Source organism: Macaca mulatta, chromosome 9, assembly GCF_049350105.2.
Source record: "Macaca mulatta isolate MMU2019108-1 chromosome 9, T2T-MMU8v2.0, whole genome shotgun sequence".
Lineage (NCBI taxonomy): Eukaryota > Metazoa > Chordata > Mammalia > Primates > Cercopithecidae > Macaca > Macaca mulatta.
Genome location: NC_133414.1, coordinates 62,044,741 through 62,059,782, shown reverse-complemented (window position 1 = coordinate 62,059,782; position 15,042 = coordinate 62,044,741). Strand labels below are relative to the sequence as shown.

At 39.7% G+C, this 15,042-nt stretch overlaps 1 protein-coding gene across 18 annotated transcripts in view; it reads left to right on the top strand.

Moving 5' to 3' along the window:
- SHLD2 (shieldin complex subunit 2) overlaps window positions 1–14,440 on the top strand; it is an 88,609-nt gene extending 74,169 nt beyond the window's left edge. For 12 of the 18 annotated variants that reach the window (XM_028826364.2, XM_015147056.3, XM_077946405.1 and 9 more), the window contains 3 exons: window positions 2,775–3,003; window positions 10,057–10,172; window positions 13,458–14,440. In XM_028826364.2, coding sequence (XP_028682197.2) covers window positions 2,775–3,003; window positions 10,057–10,172; window positions 13,458–13,657 — 545 coding nt within the window. In that variant the 3' untranslated portion in view covers window positions 13,658–14,440. Of the gene's footprint in view, window positions 1–2,774; window positions 3,004–3,698; window positions 3,853–8,873; window positions 9,054–10,056; window positions 10,173–13,457 lie in introns of those variants that run through there. The other 6 variants (XM_028826365.2, XM_077946399.1, XM_077946404.1 and 3 more) reach the window with 4 other exon arrangements.
- Window positions 14,441–15,042: the final 602 nt, after the last annotated feature.

The following is a 15,042-nucleotide window of genomic DNA, read 5'->3' as shown; positions in this document are numbered from 1 at the left end:
ATACCATTTTCAAAAATGGAAGTTGCTTTATGGCCATAAAAGACTCTAGATTTATACTAACTGGTAAAATCTTGGTAATGTTATAGCATCATGTAAGTTCCTAAGCCAGTTTTATATTCATGTGCCCCTCCAGTGCTCTGCTTCTCAAACTCTACAGACATACAGAGGTGGTCACCATAGGAAGGAATGCCAGACACAGTTGAGGGGTTACATTACTTTGCAGAGACGTTTAGTTTGGTGCCGTGGAGAAGTCAACTCTGTTACTTACTGCTTACACAAAACAGTTATCTGCTGGGATTGAAGTCCTAGAATTAGGTTTAAAAATAAAAATAAATAACATCATGGACGACAACAACAAAATAGGTGGCCACTGCGCTGATGATGAACGATTCCAAGGATATAGCCCCACTTGTTTGAGGATGCAGTCAGGAATTGTGCATGTTCTTGGAAATCCTGGAGGTGTGCTCCTCATTGGGAAGCCATGCCAAAACGGTGCCATTCAAATCAGTCCTTCAGAGGCTTTGTTCACAGAAGCCCTTTTAGCCTTTTTCATTCTCTTTGTGTTCAGCTATGAGGGCTGAATTCATAGTTTCTGTCATAGTGTATGTGTTTTTAAGACAAAAATAGAGAGAGAATATGAAAACACAAGTAACTTTTCCCTAACCTATTTTATAGTTAAATAAAAGGAGAAAGAGAGATCAGCATCGGAGCATTTCCTAGAAGGCTCTGCTTGCACAACAAAAGCCAGAGGGAGATGAGGCTAGGACTGAGTCCTTGTAAAGAAATGAAGATGCTTACCCAGTACCTCATCTTACTGCCAGTAGAATTTCAGTGCTCAGCAGCAGTGATCCCCTTGAAAGCAAAGTCCACATTCAGCATGACCTTTTAATTCTTTTCAAGAGGCGTATAAATTTACAAAATGATAGGATTATATGAACATTCTTTTAAAATTATTGAATTATTAAGAATTTTTTAGGCTGGGCAGGGTGGCTCATACCTATAATTCCAGCACTTTGGGAGGCTGAGGTGGGTGGATAATTTGAGGTCAGGAGTTCGAGACCAGCCTGGCCAACATGGTGAAACCCTGCCTCTACTAAAGATACAAAAATTAGCCAGGCATGATGGCGGGTGCCTGTAGTCCCAGCTACTGGGGAGACTGAGGCAGGAAAATCGCTTGAACACAGGAGGCGGAGCTTGCAGTGAGCCGAGATTGTGCCAGTGTGCTCCAGACTGGGCGACAGAGCAAGACTCTGTCTCAAAAAAAACCAAAAAAAACCACTTTTTGAGTGGAGGGAGGAGAGTAAGGGTTGAAAAACTAACTGTTGGGTACTCTGCTTACTACAGAAGACTCTACTTGGGTGACGATATGCCCATGTAACAAACCTGCACATCTACTCCGTGAATCTAAAATAAAAATTAAAATTTTTTTTTACATGATTTTTTAGGCCAGACACATTGGCTCAAGCCTGTAATCCCAGCACTCTGGGAGGCCAAGAGGAGTGGATCACTTGAGCCCAGGAGTTGGAGACCAGCCTGGGGCAACATGGCAAATCCCCATCTCCACAAAAAATACAAAAATTAGCCAGTTGTGGTGGTGTGTGCCTGTAGTCCCAGCTACTCAGGAAGCTGAGGTGGGAGAATCGCTTGTGCCCAGGGTGGTTGAGACTGCAGTGAGCCAAGATTGCACCACTGCACTTTAGCCTGGACGACAGAGTGAGACTGTCTCAAAACAAAACAAAACAAAATGTTGTAGTAATTTAACATGTCTTTGGAAAAATGTGGTATTGAATCTTCTACAGTTTGTTACATATTTGATCGCTATGCACTCCTGCTAACTCATGTAGGGATATGTGATACAATTGGAAGAGATGATGAAACCATCTTTGGGCATTGAAAGACTAAAGCAAATGAAGTTAAGAACGGAAGACTCATCATTAACTGAACTCTGAAAGAGATAACCAGAAAACAGTAGCACACCAGAGTGATTAGTTCTTGACCTGGAGTGTTCTTACTTCTGAGAGGATGAAGAAGAACAAATTTGAAGGCTTAAGGCTTAAAGAAGCCTTTAAATTGACTATGGAGAAAGGGAGAATAATGCTCAGAAAAACTACCTCACCGGTACACAGTAAGACAAAAGTAAATTAGGAAAAAATAATGTCTGGGGAATAGTAGATGTTCAGTATTTGTTTACTGGTGAATGGATGAGCCATTAGCAGTGAATTATGAATATGCTTGAGGTTTCTCATGAGCCACCTGAGAAACGATTAATAAATGAGAACTTTTTATAACCCACACCCAGAGTATATAGATGATAATGGTGAGCGGGAAGTTGGGAAAAAGTTTAAAAGAGAACAGGCTATTGATATTTTTGGGTAGACAGAAGAAGAAAAGATCACCTCCTATTTGGCCTTTCACTACAATCAATTAAAAAGAAGACAGGGCAAGGAGAGAGGGCATGTTAGCTAGTTTCAAATATTCGAAGGGATTTCTTCTAAAGGAGGTATTGAACATATGTTGCCTGATTCCAGAGGAATCAGGGGAGGAAGGAAACACCACATGTTCAGCCAAATTAGCCAAGTAAATCTGCTCTCAGGTGCAGCCAGACCCCCCTGCCTTTAGATTCTAGGAAAATAGTAAAGAAGACCAAGAACAAGACCTCCGTGTATCCTTTTACTACAAGTGACTGTAAATCAACTATAAAATTAGCCATGTTTGTAAATTAAAGTTAAAATTTTGGCCTAATAATTTATAATATATCTGTTTGTCCTTTATAGGAGTGATTCTAATTAAAGCCCAGATTTCAGAGCTGGCATTTCCTATTACAGCAACTCAGAAGATAGCTCTAAATGCTCACAGTTCTCTGAAGAGTATTTTCTCTTCTCTTCCCAACATCGTATATACTGGCTGCGCAAAATGTGGATTGGAACTAGAAACAGATGAGAACAGGATCTATAAACAGTGTTTTAGCTGCTTGCCATTTACTATGAAGAAAATACACTATAGGTAAGGCAACTAAGCAAGCCAATTTGATGGAAAATAATTATTATAGATCTGGAAAAATTAGTCTGTAAACCCTTACTTTCTAAAAAGAATTAACTAGAGCTAGTCGAAGAGAATAAAATTTTCCCTGAGTGATAGATAGCTATTTATGGAAGCAAAAATTTCCCAGGAATCGTTACAGGAATTTGTTAAAGCAGTAATTGGGAGATTTTATTGTCTTCAAACAGCTGTACCAAAGAAACATTTTCCTTGGTTTACTTTTTAACCAAAATCTAAATGGCTCATAAATAACTCATTTTCCTACCTTAACATATAATTAGAATTTAAAGGCTAAAAGTACCATATGATCTCACCTCTGAGTTGTTGTGGAAACTGGTAAGACATTTAACCTATTTTCCCACCTTTACCTTAGAAATTGAAGCTAGCAAATAAATGTTGTATGGTACAACTGCTAACCAACTCAGCGAAAAACACATTGTTTTTCGAATAATAAGTAGTCAAAAGCTCAGATATTTTTCTTTTTACCATATAAATTACATGTGTTCACAAAATAGCACTCAGTGTTTTATGCTCCTTCTAATTATTTCTAAATATTGCAGTATCTAAAAACTAAATGCAGATATATTCCACATGTTATCATGGCATACTTCAAGAAAAGTTATAGAAGCTTAATTTGTAAACCTTATTTCTCTTTACAGATATTATGTTTGTTATAAATAAGTGAATAAATTTTGCTATTACTGTGACAGTTGCTTTTGTGGAAAAGAAGATTGAATTAGGATGCACGGTAGGCTGGGTGTGGTGGCTCACACCTGTAATCCCAGCACTTTGGGAGGCCATGGTGGATGGATTGCTTGAGCCCAGGGGTTCAAGACCAGCCTGGGAAACATAGGGAAACCCCATCTCTACCACACACACAAAAAAAGGGCATGGTGACATAGGCCTGTAGTCCCAGCTACTTGGGAGGCTGAGGTAAGAGGACTGTTTGAGCCCAGGAGATTGATTGTTACAGTGAGCTATGTTTGCACCACTGCACTCCAGCTTGGGCAACGGAGTGAGACCCTGTCTCAAAATCAAAACAAAAAATGCATGGGATGTTACAAACAACATTGATTTATTGATAGTTAAGGCCCCTAAAAAGTACATATAGGTGACTTATTTATATCATTCCAAATGTGTCTATTCAATATAAGCATTTATTAGACAAAAATGTTGCTCAGTACTATTCCTTATGGGGAGAAGGGCCTTTGATTCTTTAGTTTACAAAATGACTGTTGAAGAGAAGGACTTCACAGATCGGTATCACCTGATTATGGCATAACTAGTATGAGGTATGTAAGATCTCTTCCTAAACTATACCACATTAAAGATGTAGTGCTAGTTTGTTGTCTTGCTGGAATGTTGAATGGTCATGTTAAGGCAATAATTATTATTTTTTATTTATTTAAAAGCCTTTTTTAAATTTTTTTTTTTTGAAACAGAGTTTTGCTGTTGTTGCCCAGGCTGGAGTGCAGTGGTATGATCTCAGCTCACTGCAACTTCTGTCTGCCAGGTTCTTCTGTCTCAGCCTCCCGAGTAGCTGGGATTACAGGCATGTGCCACCACACCCAGCTAATTTTGTATTTTTATAGAGACAGGGTTTCTCCATGTTGGTCAGGCTGGTCTTGAACTCCCGACCTCAGGTAATCCACCTGCCTTGCCCTCCCAAAGTGCTGGAATTACAGGCATGAGCCACCACACCCAGCCTAAAAGCCTTTAAATTGTTTAGTCCAGATTATGTGGTTTCCTTGAAAAGAAAATATTGAAATTAACAAACTGCCTTCAAGGTATCAAGTATGTGACTCCAAAATCATCTACATGAATCAATCAGCAAACTGAGTAAGAGAAAACTCTCAATGATTATTTATTAAGACTCAGTCAAATATTTATTAGGAAACCACGTATGTTCACATATCACATATGTACTATGGATGTTATACTGGTTGATCTAAGTAGACTTTTTGTGCCCAAGAAGCTTGGTAGTCCGTTTAAGAAACACTTAATCGGCTGGGCGCAGTGGCTCACGCCTGTAATCCCAGCACTCTGGGAGGCCAAGGCAACGGGATCACGAGGTCAGGAGATCGAGACCATCCTGGCTAATACGGTGAAACCCTGTCTCTACTAAAAATACAAAAAATTTAGCCGGGCTTGGTGGTGGGCACCTGTAGTCCCAGTTACTCAAGAGGCTGAGGCAGGAGAATGGCATGAACCTAGGAGGTGGAGCTTGCCATGAGCCACGATCACACCACTGCACTCCAGCCTGGGCGACAGAGCGACACTCCGTCTCAAAAAAAAAAAAAAAAAAGAACATTTAACGAACATTTGTGTGACATAACAGTCCCAAACTGTGAGTAGGTTGGTCATATTTTACATTGGTTGTAACTTGGAGCTGATTTTCCAATGGAAGCAACATTAGATATTGCGTTGGAGTCTCATACGAGGCCACAGACATTTATTAAATTTACATGTAGATAGCATAATTCCTGCTCTTCAAGATATCATAAAACTCAAATACCATTTTTAACAATGTTTCTACAGAATATTCAGATTTACAGTTTTGGAATACAAGAAATACATTTATTTTTCTGTACTAGAAGCCGGAAAACCCAGCAGGTCAAACCACAATTAAGGCTCCTATTTAGGCAGCACTAGGAAACGTTTGGGTCTCTCAAGAGGTTGTAGCCAAGGTGCAGGCCGGGGCTGCAGTCATCTGAAGGCTTGACTGGAGTTGGAGGATTCATTTCCAAAGTGGCTCATTCATATGGCTGGCAAGTTGAGTTCCTCTTCACTTGGGTCTCCACAGGCTTCCTGAATGTTCTCACAAAGTGGCAGCTCATTTCCCCAGAGCAGGAAAGGCAAGAAAGAGAGTTCCAGGTAGAAGCCAGCCTTTTTGTGACCTAGACTCAGAAATCATGTGGCATTACTTCCACCAAATTCTGTTCATCAGAAGTGAGTTTAGCTGCACATTGGAGAGTGGATTAGAATGAAGCTAGTGCAGAGAAGAGGTAAGAGGCTGTTGCCTTATTTTGGAGGAGAGATGATGGTGGCTTGACTAGAGAGGAGGTGGTGGGAATAAAAAGAAGTGGACAGATTTGAGAATGGTTGGAAAATAGTTTGCAAGATGTAGTGATTGGTAGGTAAAGAGAGAGCACAGGTACATTACACATCATTGACAGTTGGGTGAACAATAAGATTATTTATTAAAACAAGTAACCTTGGGAAAATGTTGATCGTATTGAGCTTGAGTTCCTGAGAGGTAGCAAGTTGGAAAGTGGTTAGATGTACAGAAATGCAATTTGCAAGAGAATTCTGGGCTAGGCTTATGAGGTTATATGTGGTGATTGAACTCTTCCTTGGTTTCCGCACTCTGTTTTGTTTTTCCTTCTTAATCTTCAGTTATTACCTCTCCTAATGAATTACTCTTACCAGCCTATAAACACACTCCTGTATTTCTCGTATTAAAAAAACAAACAAAATCATCCACTAACGTTACATCTCCCTCTTATCCCTTCGTTTTTCTATTCTGTTTTATACCCAGCCAAACTTTGTTAAAGAGTTGTAAATATATTCTCTCTCCCCATTATGTCTTCAGTTTCACTCCAGTTATTCCATTCTACTCCCACCATGCTGCAGAAGCTGCTTTTGTCAGAGTTACACTTTTGATGTTGCCTGAGGCATGGATACTTCTTTCCTCGCTCTAACTGCTCTCAGTTATATTCGGCATGTCAGGCTACTTCCTCCTTCTTGAAATAGCCTCCTCCTGGCTTTCTAACCTGTCTCTCAGGCCCTTCCTTCTCAGCCTCTTCTACCCCCTCTTTAAACGCTGGGGTTCATCTTGAGCTCTCGTCTGTGTCCTTCCTCTTATTCTTTCTGTACATTCTGCCTGGATGATCATAGCTGTTTTCATATTTGTACTTACATCTTCACCCTGATTTTCTCCTCCAGGCTCCAGTAGTTAGTATCAAATCCTTTGCTTGACGTCCATCTCACATTTAAACATACCCACAATAGACTGTTGTTTTTCCTAACCATACTCAAATCTAGTTCTCTTCATTTTTATACTTTCTGGAAAATGACACACCATCTACCCAGTTATTTAAGCTGGAAACCTGGGCACAATCGTTGAATCATTTTCTCTTCCCTACCTCCCCTATCTAATCTATTAGCAAGTCCTAAGAATTTTCATTCAGAACTACATCACAAATTCATCCACTTTTTTCCATCTCCACTGCTAACATCTTAGTCCAGTGTATCTCAGCAGGGGCGTTGTTGACATTTTACGCAGGACAGTTTCTCATTATGTACCATACCCCACACACTGCGGGCATGTGGCATCCCTGTTTACCTTCCCCTAGCTGAACCTCAGTTACTGTGAAACCAAAATGGAAAGTCAGTGCCTGCTCGTCTGGAATCACTCAGGCCTCAGCTAAGTCACTACTACCTGTTGCACAAACCAGCACACCAGCAGTCTCTTGGTGGAGCTCCTGCTGGCCTTGCCTCCTCCCCTTTATTCTCCACCTGTTGGCAGCGTGATTACCCCTTGCTTCACCCATCAGTCGTCTCCTTATGCTTGTTGCCTCTGCAGTCTCATCTGCTGCCACTCCCCTGTCATCCAGCACTCTAGCCACGTGGCCTTCTTTCAGTTCTTCAGACATTTTGATTTTTCTCCTTAGGATGTTCTCGAATTTCTTCCCTCAGTCTGACTCCACAAGGCTGGTTTCTTTATGTCTTAGATTAAATGCTGCTTTATCAGAGAGGCCTTTCCTAACCACCCTTCTTTATTTTCTGTTATAGTAGCCTGGGTGTGCTTATTGTAATTTGTAGTTGCATACTGTCTTTTCTAAAAAAACATTTTTACTGAAGTAAAATTCATATACAGCAAATTAATCTTCTGAAATGTACAGTTCAATGGCTTTAGTATATTCCCAGGGCTGTGTAACTATCACCACAACCAGTTAGGACATTTTCATCACCCAGCCCTATACAAAGCCTCATACTCATTAGCAGTCACTCTCCTCCCCATGCCCCTCAACCCATGGCAACTACGAATCTGCTTTCTGTCTCTATAGATTTGCCTGTTCTAGATATTTTATATAAATATTATATAATATGTGATCTTTTGTGACTGGCTTCATTTAGCATGATGTTTTCAAGGTCCATCCATGTTGTAGCATGTATCAGTACTTCATTCCTTTTTATTGCAAAATAATATTGCATTGTATGCATATACCACATTTTGTTTATCCGTTCATCAGTTGATGGACAATTGGATTGTTCCTACTCTTTGGCTATTATGAATGATGCTGCTGTGAACATTTGTGTACAAGTTTTTGCGTGGATATGTGTGTTCATTTCTCTTGGGTATATATCTAGGAGTGGTGAATTGCTGGGTCATATGGTAACTGTCTGTTTAACCTTTTGAGGAACTGCCAGACTGTTCTCCAAAATTGCTGCACGATTTTACATTCTCATCAGCAATCTGAGGTTGTAATTTCCCCATATCCTTGCCAGTACTTCTTATTCTGTTTTCCTTTTTGTTGCATGTGCTTTTGGGTCATATCTGAGAAAGGTGTCATTTCTAAGCCAGGGTTATGGAGATTTGCTCCCATATTTTCTTCTAAGAGTTTAGTAGTTTTAGCTCTTATATTTAGGTTTATTATCTACTTTGAGTTAAATTTTGTGTATGGGATAAGGAAGGGGTCTAATTTTATTCTTTTGCATGTGGGTGTCTAGTTGTCGCAGCATGAATTTTTGAAAAGCCTATTCCATCTCTGTTTAGTCGTCTTGGCACCACTGTTGAAAAGCTTATTTTCTTTTTTTTTTTCTTTTTGTAGAGGTGAGGTCTTGTGTTGCCCAGGCTGGTCTCAAACTCCTGGCCTCAAGCAGTCCTCCTCACCTTGGCATCCCAAAGCACTGAGATTACAGGCATGAGTCACCACGCTTGCTTAATTTCTTCCTATCCCACTACGGTTTTATGTTCCTGAGTGAAGGAACCAGATTTGTCTTGTTCACTAGTGGGTACCCAGCACTTACCACAGTCCATGATAGATGCTCAGTTTGTATTTGCTGAAATAAATAATGGAGGGACAGAGGCTGAGGAAAGAGTGTAGAGTGAAAAGAGGAAGGAACGCAGAGTCATCATGTGAATAAAGGGGGATGTGGGTTTTTAGGGAGAAAATCAGTAGTTATGTTTTAGCTCTGTTACATTAAATTCCCCCACTAATGAGCCTGTTTCTGAATTCTATTCTCAATTTATTTTTAAAAAATTAACGTAGTTATAAAATAGGTACCACAGGCCATGGTTAAAATGCACACTACATAGGAGGTTACAAAACAGAGAGTAAAAGTCTCCTTCACCATCCAACCCTCTCCCACCAGTGCTGCTTCCATGCTGGTGAGAAGGTTTTTTGTATGTCCTTCCAGTGATTTGTTATGTTCATCCCAGCACATGTGTATCCCTTTCTTTAGAAGCTTGTGGACAGAAGAATATTGTTCATATTGTTGTTCCTTAGAGTCTATCCTGGTGCTCCTTCCCTAATAGCACTTGTAAATATTCTTCATTCTTTTTATCAGCCACATAGCATTAAGATGTAGGATGCACTGAAAATTGTTAATCCAGTTCCCTGTTTATTGATATGCAAAACAGTTTATTTCTGATAGGGAAGAATTCAGTTGAAAGAAAAAAATTGAAATTGTGATTGTGAAATATGTGATTATTATTTTTAATTTCATTTCTAAAAATAATTTATAAAACAGTTTAATATATTTTATATTAGTATCTGAAATTTAAAAATGGATATAGAATAGATAAAATGTATTAATTTATCATTTGAAGCGCTTGGGGAAAAAAAAAACCTTTTTTTGTTTCTAGGATGTCACAGAACATCCTAGAGTTGTTTTAGGAATTAAAATTAATCCTGCATAAAAACCAAGTGCTTTTTGGAATTATTTTTCATTTAAGCATTTCTTTTATTTGAAAATCTTTTTGAAGGTTGTGTGTTGTTTACTCTTTTGTAGGCCAGCCTTAATGACTGTAGTTGATGGAAGACATGATGTTTGCATTCGTGTAGAATCAAAGCTGATAGAGAAGATTCTTCTCAACATTTCTGCAGACTGCCTCAACAGAGTGATAGGTAATATATCAGTGTGCCATCAAGCAGTTGTTATACTCAGGAGTATAAATGGTATTTCAGAACAGAAAGAGCACTGTACTTTAAATTAAGAGCTTTTCTGTCCATATAAAAGCAGAAGGATAATTTAGCTTAAGTGAAATATAAGCCTATGTAAGTTAGAAGGTTGACTTGCTTTACACCTGTTAGTACATGAATGGTGGGAGGCACCTAATTTCTTCTTAACCTAATTTCCAGTTGGTAAGCAAAAACTATTTTACTTAACTCTAGTTTTATAAGAGTGAAGTCAGTGAGTGTGTGACACAATATATATGAAGATAGTCCACTGTCAGTGGCATGGATTTGCAAGATCTTCAACCGTAATGTCTTAGTCATCAGTGGCTAAGAATAAAGCAAAGACAATATATCTGTCAGGTATTCAAACTCCATTCCTGTTCTCATTAGCCTCAGATCCTCTAAGCTGATGAGCTAATCTGGTTCTGTGATTGCTTTATCTTTTAATAGCAGATTGTTTTTTGTGTTCTTTTTTAGTTGGGGGTGTCTAGTAATTTTTGGTTGAATGCTGAACATTGCATATATTAAGTAGAACAATATAAACTGAGGTAAATAGTATTTGTACCTGGAAATAGGCATGCCTCTTTTGGTCCTTTACTGGAGGTGAGGGGTGAGCAGGATGGTCAGTCTTGTCATATGTTGAGTTGGATTCAGGTTTTGTTGTTTCTCTGGTTACCTTCAGGTCACCACTGGTTTCGAATTATCTTGTGCTTATGGTGGGAGGTGGTTCCCCAGTATTCCTGCTCCACCATCAACTTAGCCCTCCACTCTGCACTTGGGCCTCAGAGAAAGTTTCTCTCCATGTTCTTGCACCTCCCCAAGTTGCACAAACTTTTGTTGGTTGTTACTTGGTGCATCCTAACCTGGTGGGCAGGAGCACGATTGTTCCTCTTTGATTCTGGTCCAGCCCCAGTCTTATACAGGATCTTGCATATGGTGCTTTCTTGGTAGCCCTGTCCCTTATGTGGCTGTGCCAGTGGCAGCCGAACTCTGTCTTGTGTCTTTGGTGGGTCTTGTGTGGTCCTGGCCCTGCCCCAGCAGTAGGGGACCACTAATGGTCTTGACCCAGGCTGGTTTTTCAGTCCTCCCTCAGGATGGAGGGATTTTTTTTTTCTTTTTTCTTTCCCGCATCTGTGCTGGTTCCTCACCTGTACCCTGGGGCAACAGGATTTGGTGTCCTTCTTCCAGCAGTTGAAGGCTTTTGTTCCTTAAAAGGGAGGCCAGATAGTGCTTTGTGTTTTGTAGTTGGAAGCTTTCTTTGATGTCTTGCCCTGCCCCCAGTCTTGTGAGCACCTGGTGAGACTTACCATGTGGAGGAGCCTGTGAGGATGCAGACGTTCCTTATGTTGGTGACACTGGCAATTCATTGGCTTTTTGCAATTAATTTATTAATAAAAATCACATTCTTCTTTCCTGCCTATATGGAGGACTTGTCTTCTTCCCGAGGCCTGCCCCAAGGGAACCTGTGCTCCTGTTCCATCTCCCTGGAGGCACCTGTCTCCTTATGTTTCAGTCTTTTTTGCTGTTTTACAACCTTGGTTCTCATGTGTATTCAAGAAAATGATGATTTTATATTTATTCAGCTTTTTCCAGTAACTGTTAGGGTGGGAGCCCCACTCTTTCCAGCTTTCTACATCCTAATTAGAAGCCTCTCTTCTTTTTTCCCCCATTTTCTTTATTACATTTTTATTCTTTTGACTATTTTCATTCCTTTTATTAATGTTACTTATATATTTTCAGTGTTACCTCTTCTTTTTTTTGTTTGTTTGAGACGGAGTTTCACTCTTGTTGCCTAGGCTGGAGTGCTACGGCACAATCTCGGTTCACCGTAACCTCTCCCTCCTGGGTTCAAACAAGTCTCCTGCCTCAGTTTCCCAAGTAGCTGGGATTACAGGCATGCACCACCATGCCTGGCTAATTTTGTATTTTTAGTAGAGACGTGGTTTCTCCATGTTAGTCAGGCTGGTCTCAAACTCCCAACCTCAGGTGATCCGCCTGCCTCAGCCTCCCAAAGTGCTGGGATTACAGGCGTGAGCCACCGTGTCCGGCCTCTCTCTTCTTCTTTGCATAATGTAAATTAGTCTTTATCTCTTAGAGAAGCATTATTCTCATATCACATATACTTCAGTGTTTTGTACATTCTTGAGACAATTAAAGTTGTACTTCTTGGCATTATAGATTGTGATCATAAGTGAAAATGTCATTGGTTATAAAGTGATCATCAGACCATCCAGATTATTATTAATATTGGTTATTTTTTAGCTTATCACAGTGAAAATACAAATTTAAAAGTTATTGTAGAGAATTATCATACCCCCCAAAATATGTCATTGGTCCTCCAGGACTCTGTAGCCCCCATTCAAGAAAGACTGTGATAATTGTCAGGGGGTTAGTATGGTCTGAGCATGGTCGATGGTGCTTTGTCATTCTGGTGTTGAACAAACCTACCAAGTGTCTTGATTAGATGTCCTAAAAAAGTGAGAGGAAGAGTATAGGACAAATGCAAAATAAAATAACACATTTAGCTATAATTTTAGTATTTTTTATTATTGAGATTCAATATTTCTTAAGTGACCAATTCAAGATTCTTTTATATAAAAAATAAATGTATGCATAAGTAACTTGATCAGAACTGTGAACTGGATAAGAGCACTCTTCTGATGTACTGTAGCATAACCAGAACTACTGTCGTGACGTCTGAACGGTGTGTTATCTGGGCCTGTTTCTTGTGTCAGCGGGATCACATGCTGTCACTCTGGAGTGCCTCAATAGCTTGTAACTAGAAAGAGAAGGTGTAGGAAGAGTAGTTTACTTATTTATTTATTTAGAGACAGAATCTTGTTCTGTTGCCCAGGCTGGAGTGCAGTGGCACAATCTTGGCTCACTGCAACCTCTACCTCCCAGGTTCAAACAAATGTCCTGCCTCAGCCTCCTGAGTAGCTGGGATTACAGGCATGTGCCACCACTCCCGGCTAATTTTTGTATTTTTAGTAGAGACAGGGTTTTACTGTGTTGGCCAGGCATGTGTCGAACTCCTGACCTCAAGTGATCCTGCCATGTCTGCCTCCCAAAGTGCTAGGATTACAGGTGTGAGCCACCGCTACTGGCCGTGAAGAGAAATTTAAAATGGATTTGAAACTTGAGGAACCAAAAGAAACAATGAAACCCCTCAGTGTGTTTGCTCCTGTCAAGCTAGCAGCGATCTTGAGAGCTCTTTGCTTTCATCTTCTGCAGTTCCTTCCTCAGAGATCACCTATGGGATGGTCGTGGCAGACCTGTTCCACTCCTTGTTGGCAGTCAGTGCAGAACCTTGTGTATTGAAGATTCAGAGCCTTTTTGTGTCAGATGAAAACAGCTATCCATTACAACAAGATTTCTCCCTCCTGGATTTTTATCCTGACATTGTAAAGCATGGAGCCGATGCCCTTCTCTGAGGCCGGAGGAAGAAATTGCAGACATTTCAAGGAAGAAGTACTGAAATGATTTGTCTTTTGAAATAAATGAATGACAGGACTTCTGCTTTGGATTTTTTATTAAATATATTTTACGAAGAGAATTGCAGTAGATATATAAATTAAAACTTTTTTCTAAGAAAATCCTGTGAGGTTTAAAAAGATTGTTTTTGTTTTTTTGTTTCTTCCTTTCTTCTGGAGAAATGATCTACCAGTCAAGGCAATATGTAGCCGATCCCTGGGAATTAAAGGTTTGCCCATTTGTTCACTGTGTTTAGTCCCTGCTGCCTTCCAGGCATTGTACTAAGTATGGGGAACTACATGGAAAACAGTCCCTCAGAAACTGCTGCAGTGCTTTTGCTTATCCCTACCTAAAAAACCGTCAATGTGAAATCATTTCCTTGGTTATAACTATACATGATAATGGATTAGTTTATATAAACCTAGGTTTAGACAAGTTCAAAACAAGCATGTCTTTCTATAAAAAGCTTTGAAAATGAAGGAAATGAGATCATGTTTCAATTTATTAAAGCGGGGAAGAGCGTTCTGTGGTTAGTTCGTGTCTAGGATTTGAGTGCCTTACTGAATGTATTTACCAGCAAACATGTAGCAATCGGTTCTCTCATTGTGATGGTAGAAGCTCATGTAAAATGGTAGTCATTAATGAGGAAGTATGAAGTGGTACTTATTCTGTAAGTTCAGAGTATGCCAAGTGTTAATATATTATCATATTGCCTGAAAATAAATTTATGATGATATGAACAAGCTTATTTTACTCTGTGTATGTTTTTAAAAATTCCTTTGGTTCAGAGGTGGTAATTGTTTTTTAACTTGGCTTCCCTAAGAATGAACCACAAGAGTTTTGTGATTCTTTCAAAAATAATGTGCAAAAATGCCTTAATGCATGTTTCTGTGGAGAAGGATCTATAGCTTTCAACAAATCGTCAGAGGGTTCTGTGACCAAGAAAGGTAAGAACAAGGCTTTAACTGATGAGTTTCTTTGTGGGGAAGATAAGGGAATTAGAGCAAATGATTACCCAAGTTTTGTCTGGCAGCTAATAAGGTGGGTACAGAAAGAATTGACCCCATTTTGTCTCCAGAGACTGGAATTCAAACAAAATCTTGGCTCCCTTCAATGATTCATTGAATGGGTGATTAAACTTGAGCCTGTAGTTGATGCCTTCCAATCTGTGCTCTCTTAACTATAACCACACTAGGCAGATATTTGGAATTCTGATATAAAATCTGCCCAGTCAATATAGGCCAACCAAGAGAGCTGTTCTCGTAAGTGGGCCCTTCCCCACTTTGACCTCAAGTGGGGACCTAATCCCTACATCAACCAGAACATAATCCCCAGGAATAGATGG